This window comes from Mus caroli, unplaced genomic scaffold (genome assembly GCF_978045245.1).
Source record: "Mus caroli unplaced genomic scaffold, Mus_caroli_1 scaffold_16, whole genome shotgun sequence".
Classification (NCBI taxonomy): Eukaryota; Metazoa; Chordata; class Mammalia; order Rodentia; family Muridae; genus Mus; species Mus caroli.
In genome coordinates, this window is record NW_028227271.1 from 29,163,996 (window position 1) to 29,172,500 (window position 8,505).

The 8,505-nt window shown below is 43.9% G+C and overlaps 1 protein-coding gene across 6 annotated transcripts in view; it reads right to left on the reverse strand.

The window, feature by feature from the left end:
- Positions 1 to 8,505, reverse strand: part of LOC110310260 (glycosyl-phosphatidylinositol-anchored molecule-like protein) — a 42,529-nt gene that overhangs the window by 31,637 nt on the left and 2,387 nt on the right. For 4 of the 6 annotated variants that reach the window (XM_085831685.1, XM_085831684.1, XM_085831681.1 and 1 more), the window contains exons 3-4: positions 8,382 to 8,489; positions 5,450 to 5,874 (exon numbers count right to left, since the gene is read on the reverse strand). In XM_085831685.1, the coding sequence (XP_085687811.1) occupies positions 5,579 to 5,874; positions 8,382 to 8,489 (404 nt within the window). In that variant the 3' untranslated portion in view covers positions 5,450 to 5,578. Of the gene's footprint in view, positions 1 to 5,449; positions 5,875 to 8,381; positions 8,490 to 8,505 lie in introns of those variants that run through there. The other 2 variants (XM_085831682.1, XM_085831683.1) reach the window with 1 other exon arrangement.

Genomic DNA, 8,505 nt, shown 5'->3' on the forward strand with positions numbered 1-8,505 from the left:
CACACACAGAGAGAGAGAGAGAGAGAGAGAGAGAGAGAGAGAGAATACAAAGTTCTTCGCTTTTGTAGTATTCTCTCCCAGATGTGAAAACTGGCTACTCAGGAGGAACCAATATACACTGACATACACCACAAGAGTTATCTTAAGTTGGATCCTAGAAGCAAAACCAACAGATATCACTGGAAAAACTGGTGGATAATTGTGTTCTATAATTCAATTAGTATCATTATATAAAAGAGGCATGAGAACACACACATTCGTGCATACATGTGAAGACACAATTGGGTACTGGGCGTCTGCCCCTATCATTCTCCACTTTATTTATTGAGACAAGGTCTCTCACTGAGCCCAGAATACACTTCCAACCAGTGAGTGCCGGGGACCCACCAACCCCCACATTCAACTTGTATGCAGGAGCTGGGGGTCCAAACTCAGGACCTCATGATAGCATGTCAGGCATTTTACAAACTGTGCCATCTCTTCAGCCCATCAAAATTCATCTTTCTGTGTTGATTAAATACCCTGCGGTTACATGAGATGTCAGTTTCAGAGAAAATTAGCAAAAATGATAGGATTAAAAAAAAAATCTTTGTCTTTGTCTAGAGCTCTTGGGTAACTATAAAATGAATATAAAGTGAATGAGAAGAAACACACGCATGGGCTATTTCCTTCCCACAACTTAGTAATATGAGCTCATGTTTATAAAAAGGAGAGTGGTTAAATAAATTATGGTTTGTCCTCAAGTGGCTAGACTGCCCAGCTTCTCCTTGCAGGGAGCAGGATGAGATAGGACACAGAGGCCAAAGCTTCCCCTTGTTCTTGATTTTCTCTCACTATTGAGTAACCTTTACATTCCAGATTAGAAACCTGAGGGAAACAAGAGATGGCTCAGCAATGAAGATCACTGGCTGTTCTACCATAGGACATGAGTTTGGCTTCCAGTACCCACAGAGCAGCTCAAAAATACCTCTAACTCTAGTTCCAAGGGATCAACACCCCAATCTGAAAACTCTCACTACTGAATACATACGGATCACAGACATACACGCAGACAAATCATCTACACACAGAAAACAGGAGAAGTTTAAAAATGAAATGTATCTGTACAAACATACTCCCACATACACATGCACAGGACTCACCTCTAAGCTCAGAGCACTTCATAAATGGAACAGTGTCCAGGTCTTAGGGCACATCTTACTCTTTATGACACTTAACCAAATATAATGACCTTTGCATGACACTCAGACACACCACAGACAAAACCCCACATGGTTTTAAATATGTAAATCTCAACTTGTTCACTTCATATCTCACCATCTCAAAGTCTTTGAAGTCAGAGTTCATTGATGTTACCACCAGAAAGTTAAAATGATCGCTTCTCGACCTTTTGGCTAAGATCAAGTGAAAGTTAAAATGATGTGTCCTAAGTTAGCATGTGTCAACTCTTATATACTGGTGGCAGGGACCAGACAATCCTGTCATTTTTAACATTTGACCCTTTTAAATTAATTTTAATATAATGAGACATAGTGACATTAACAAATGAACATATGAACCAATTAAAAGAAAGTCAACCCCTAGCTTCAGTCTTCAGGATAGGGCCACATGAGAGGTGTTAAATAATGTTGGATCATGAACTATATTGTTACCAAGAAAGGTACAAAAGCTGCATGGGGTAACCGTGCACTTGTTGGTCAATTAATATATTTTGAAAACAAGTTGTGTGAATAAAACCATTAGATTTAAAAAAAAAACTCATGAAGTCAGTTCTGAAACCCCTTACTTTAAAATTGGCAAATTTTAATTTCTTTGTTTGGTTTTTTGTTTGTTTTTTGTTTTTTTTTGTTGTTGTTGTTTTGTTTTTCAAGACAGGGTTTCTCTGTGTAGCCCTAGCTGTCCTGAACTCACGTTGTAGACCAACCTGGCCTCAAACTCAGAGATCCACCAGCTTCTGTTTCCCTAGTGCTGGGATTAAAGACGTGCTCTACCACTGCCCACCTGACAAGTGTTTTATAAGCTGAGGACTGATCATAAGTCTTATCCATGTTAACTTTTAAAACATATAAATATTCAACATAAGAAAATAAATCACTTGTAGTGTGCAAAATTCTGACAAGCAGGCAGAAGACAGTTGATAAAAGTTACTTTGTAGTATGAACAAAATTCCAGAAGAGAAACTGTGTCAACAATGACTGGTTAAGACTGAAACTGCCACTGGGAGTAAAGTGAGGGCCCAGTGTTTAAAGCACTGGCTGCTCTTCCAGAGGACCAGCACCAACATGGTAGTTCACAATGACCTTTAAGTTCAGTTCCAAAGGATCTGACACCCTCCAATAGCACTTTACACACAATTTGCATAGACATATGTGCAGGCAACCACCCCAAAACTAAACAACCAACAAAAATACACACACACACACACACACACACACACACACACACACCCCAAATGGCCATGCAGTTATGTAGAGCTTAAGTGCAGCTCAGTAGGCAAATTACTTCATCTTCAGCTACCTTTAGCTCCTAAAAGAACATCACCTTGACTACCTTTGTGTCTACACTACTATCCTGTGATGAACAGAAAGAAATCTTGGAATCCATTAACTTAGGAAAACAACCCAAAAGCCCAAATGTTATCAGATAGGCCCCAAATGATATCTGGGGCCTGCATAAATGCTTCCTCCCCCATCTGGCTATATGCACTTCTACATTGTACCCATCTATATATTTTAAACTTGCCTTCATGTATGGCTTCCTTTGTTAAGTAAAACTATAAAACTTTCATGAAACTGCTTCCATGTTGAAACATGAAATGTGGGATGACCTAAATCTGTCTGCCAAGGACATGGTAACCAAAATGCCTCCTATAAAATAAACTATCTCTTATTATCTCTGAGATGGGAGCTATGGGCTTTTTCCTGTTTGTTTTACTTTGGTTTTGTTTTTAATTTTGGCACTAAGAAGTCCAATACTCAAAAAAAATAATGTCATGATTAAGAAACCTTAGCATGTATTTTCTGAACCTGGGAGCGGTAGGCTACTTTTCATGTAAACACAGCCCTTGTTACCTTCCTTTTCCTTCCTTCCTTTCCTTCCTTCCTTTCCTTCCTTCCTTTCCTCCCTTCCTTTCCTTCCTTCCCCTCCTTCCCCTTCCTTCCTTCCTTCCTTTCCCTTCCTTCCTTTCCTTCCTTCCTTTCCTTCCCCTCCTTCCCCTTCCTTCCTTTCTTTCCTTCCTTTCCTTCCCCTCCTTCCCCTTCCTTCCTTTCCTTCCTTCCTTTCCTTTCCTCCCTTCCTTCCTTCCCTTCCTTTCCTTTCCTCCCTTCCTTCCTTTCCTTCCTTCCTTTCCTTCCTTCCTCTCCCTTCCCTTCCCTTCCCTTCCCTTCCTCCCTTCCTCCTTCCCCTTCCTCCTTCCCCTTCCTCCTTCCTCCTTCCTCCTTCCTCCTTCCCCCTTCTTCTTCCCCCTTCTTCTTCCCCCTTCTTCTTCCCCCTTCTTCTTCCCCCTTCTTCTTCCCCCTTCTTCTTCCCCCTTCTTCTTCCCCCTTCTTCTTCCCCCTTCTTCTTCCCCCTTCTTCTTCCCCCTTCTTCTTCCCCCTTCTTCTTCCCCCTTCCCCCTTCCCCTTCCCTTCCCTTCCTTCCTTTCCTCCCTCCCTTCCTTTCCTCCCTCCCTTCCTTCCTTCCTTTCATTTTTTCTTTCTCTCTTTCTGTCTTTCTATCTGTCTGTCTATTATCCTTTTTTCTGGTAAAACAAGCCCTCAATCATTTCTATATAAATATAAATAGGATGTGAACATAAAAACATGATACCAGAGTCTAGCAGTTGCTGAGGCCACAAGATGAGACCTTTCCCTCTCACAGGTATGACAGGTACCCACCCTACAGGGACACTGTTTGTGGTCACTAGATAACAGACATAGAGGTGCTAAGATTTATCCCCTGGAAAACTGAGTTTACAGGCAAGCAGATATTGGTAGCTAGAAATACAACAGGTAAAACTTAAAAACATTATCCTAGTTAAAGGAAATCATGTATATACTCATCCAAATGCGTCCACACACAAACACATACACATATCATTGGTTACCAGAGGACTAGCTTCGTGGCAGTTCAATCTTTGTTAAAATCCAGAAAATAAAAATGCATAGAGAGAGAAAATGCAATCATACAGGCTGGTTACTGGGTAAGGACAGCCTGGAGGAGTCAGGGCAGGAGTCGCAAATGGCCCTGAATTCATTTGAAGGAAAAAGCTTTTGAAAATTGATTATGATGGCAATGGGCATGTCCATAAACACAGTATACAAAAGACCGGAACTTTACACATTATATGGATGAGTTGTGCATTATGTAATTTGTATCTTACAATGACTACAGTAGCACAAAACAGGCATAGAAATCTCACATGTTTTGACATGGAGGGTACTACTCAAAACAAACAAACAAAAACAAAACGAGTCTTACTTAGAAGGCACCAATGCTCAGTGTGAAAAATGGTAGTGCTTATACATGTCCACTTTGGTGTATTACCTAAGGCTGTGACATAAGCTCAGTCTAAACACTCTTGCATTGTGAACTCAGAAATGTGTCTGACTTTACATTGCTAGATTTCCTGAATGTGGGTAGCTTCAGGACAGTCTGTTGAGGGCCTGGTGAGCAAAGACCAAGGGACCTTCCAATGAGATTGTCATCTAGACACTGCAACCTAGACACTCGGTCTAGCCAATTATTCTTTAAGGCAAGTCTTTTCATCTATCTTGCTGATCCTCTGTCTCTCTCTGCCACACTCTATACCTGTGTTTGTGTATGAGCACGTGCACAGTTCCTGAGCATTTTACACGTGAAGAGACCCCACGCCACATGCATAAGGCCATTTGCATGCACACACATCCACATAAAAATGTAAGTGTAATGAAATTCTGAAAATAAGTAGAGAGCACCAGGGGTAAGCAATGGGGAAACATGTTGTCACTTCAGACAAAGCAGGTGGTGTGGCAGAGACAACCCAGTTGCTAAGGAATTTGTCCCATGAAATAAGGAAGTCAGAGACGTGACTATCAGGTCCAGGAGCACAGGGGTCACTCATTCCCAAGCAGCATCCCCCTTCCCTTCTCCAATGACCTGAGGAATGAATGGACCTGTCAAGGAATAAGGTCATCTGAGCTCAGCTGGGACCTTCTTATCAGCCCACATGCTGACTAGCCTCAGAACACTTCTGTCTTTTGTTCAAAACACTCATTCACCCAGGTTTTCAAGGCTTTGGACCCACCCAAATAATGAGTATTTAGCCTATGGCGATTAAAGGTTGCCAAAGCAACACAAACCATGATACCATGAAGGAACTCCTAAGGTGATGGAGTAGGGATGACCTAATCTGAGCAGAGGACCCAGGCTGAGTACTCAATACAGGAGGAAAACAATGGCCAAGGGCATTTTTGACAAACGATGCCTTTATTTCTTTACTACAAGAAATGATGAATGGGCCCAAAAGGTGTTCTGGACACTGTCTCTGCTTCACAAGGAAGCAACAAAGTACAAAGGTGCTTTCAACTGTGGGAAGATGAGTACACCCAAAGGGGGGTTGTCAGGTCAGTATGATGCTGGAGAGGATCAAGGCAAGACACAGGAGAAGGTTGACCCACCCCAGACTCACAGCTCTAGCAACTACCTCTTCCTCCATGGAAGTTTCATCCGACAAGTCCCTCTCTAAATTATTGGGGCCTCCCGAATTGCAAGTTGCATCTGCACAGCACAAGACAAAGTAGAAGTTCTTGACATCTTTAAGCACCCTAGGGAGTTCTGGAGGCACGTGTTCTCTATAAATAAATGTGCAGTCACTGGTGCAGTCCTTGAGAACATAGAGCACCCGAACGTTCACACCTACAAAGAAGCCGTCAGGAGAATTACCACTTTCAGAGTTTCGTCATAAACCCAACTCCACAGTCAACCACACAACTAGCTTCATACCAGACACTGTCAAGAATGCCTGACAGAAACATGCTAGTAACCAAGATGGCCCAACTGCTCGGTACCATTATCTACACTTAACTTTCTTTCTATGCATGCTACCATCTTCACATCTGTCACTGTCCCTCCCCAGTTGACTTCTTAGACTCAGGACACACAGATATGCAAATAAAATATCTGACTGAGTTTGGGCTCTGTGCCCAAGTCTAGAATGAAACAGTGACGAGAAGTTATGTTCCCGGAGACTCCACAGAGGCTTCACAGGAGTGTCCATATTCACGACTCCAGAGTGAACTCCTTCCCAACCCCTCTACCTGGCATGCCAAGCTTTGGCACCTGTGTACAAAGCATGGGGCCCCCTGATAGCTGACACATTTTCCACAGTAGATTATATGGCCCTTTCCAAGAAAGGCTTCATAGAGAACAAGACCAATATCTCCACTGACTTTAGTCCACTAGAATTGTCTGACATGAGCACACCGACCACACCCTTCTGGGACCTCTGGGCTGAAGGTTTGAGGCCTTGTTCTTGTTGCTGTTGCTGCTGTACCTGCTGCTGCTGTTACAGCTGCTGCTGCTGTTTCTGTTCCTGTTTCTGCTGTTCCTGCTGCTGTTGCATTGCTTGTTCCCCTTCTAGACTGAGCCATAATCTAGTGCCTCTAGGGTGAAATTTACCCAACTACTTTACCATTCACAGCCCTGAGTCCTGTCTGCTGCCAGACCACAGAAGGGTCTTGTCATCACAAACCAAGTGGCCTCCTCCCACACACAAACTCTGTGGTTATTGACAGTTGTACTTCAGCTGTCTGGGCTCTCTACTCACTTTGATAAGTCCTCTCTTGACAAATCCCGCAACTGCAAATGTTTCCTTGTTCCAGAGTGGCTTCCTTGTCTACTGGGCTGCCTAGACTGGTTCTCTCCTGACAGGGAGCCGACAGTTCCTTCCCACACAACAATTTACAGTACAGTTGTAGTGCCATGCAGAAATGACTCCACATAGCTTCATATATGAGGACCATCAGTTCCATGAACATGTGGGAAGCATGTGCACTTGCCCAGTTCTCTCTTGGTGGGCTCATATGGTGATTTCCATTTGTTAATGGTGGTATCACACTTATCTGTTCCAGATGTGGGCAAAGTAAAGCCAGGCGAGGAGGAAATCCAGTCCATCACCTATCTCTGGAAACAAACCACCCTTGGACAAATCAGCAACATGCTATCTAGGTCTACTTCCTCCCGGACAGAGGCACAAGCACAAAGACCGATGCTATCTGCTCCTTTCCAGACAAACTTCTTCCATCCTTGATCTAGAGCCATAATGAGTTTAGACTCTGTAGTGTGGAACCTAGACACCACCGGCAGGGGCCGTTGAAAATGGGAACTTCAGAACTGCCAGGTGACCTGTGTTTTAGAAATACCGGCCCTTTCCATGGACATTCCCCAGCCCAGTGACTATTTGCATTGCATGATACTTGATATACATATAGTGACGGTAGTTACATCTTCATTGCAACCCCTTCTGACACCTCCAAAAGGACCACTGCTCATCTAAGTGATATTGATCTTAAATGTGTGTGTACCCTGATCCAGCCACAGCTTTGCCATCTCAGAAGGCAGGAGTCCCCCTGAGGAAGCGAGGTACTCAGTACTTGAACCTGGCTAGCTGTGGGGGGGGGGGGTGGTTTGAATGAGAATGGTCCCCATAGGCTCCAATGTTGGAATATTAGGTTTCCTCCACCCCACACCCCACCACCCCACTACCCACCCTGGGGAGAACTGTTTGGGAAGCATTAGGAGGTGTGGCCTTATTGACATAGGTTTGTCACTTGGGAACAGGCTTTGAGATTTCAAAAGCCTAGCACCTTTCCAAGTTAGCTCTGTCTCCTGCTTGCCAATCTAGGTGTGAGCTCTCAGCTGTTGCTGCCACCATGCCTTCCTTCCACCATAACAGACTCTAACCCTCTGAAAATATAAGCCCAATGAAATGCCTTATTTTGGAAGTTGTCCTGGGCATGCTGTTTAATCAGGGCAATAAAAAGTCACTAATTCAGGATATGACTGCACAAGACCAGGAATCAACACACGTGCAAAGATTCACAAAAGCTGAACCAGAATGTCTGCCCATATGCATGGAGAGACACTCAGGGACAAAGGCCTACACAGGGCCACAGTAGTCTCATTCCCTGGACATCCAGAGTGTGGTGACAGTCAGCCCACCACCAACCACAGGCTCTTGGTGCCATGAGCCACACTACCCAAGCAGTGGGCTGAACCCAGTGCCTATAAACTGTCTCTCAGTTCCAGGAGGTACCAGAAGAGTGGTGGATCTGGGTCCAGAGAGAACGTCTAAACTGATCCTGGTCCCTAAGATTGTACGGGCAGGCTTATTAACTCTAATTGAACAAAATACAAGTACTTACGAAAGGAGACTGTCATACAGCGTCTGAGATCATGGGGACACTCACGGAGTTTTGGACAAGAGAAGGTGTTACGTACGTAGCACTGATGGCATGTTTGCTCAGGAGTCCCTGAAGAAGGAAAAAA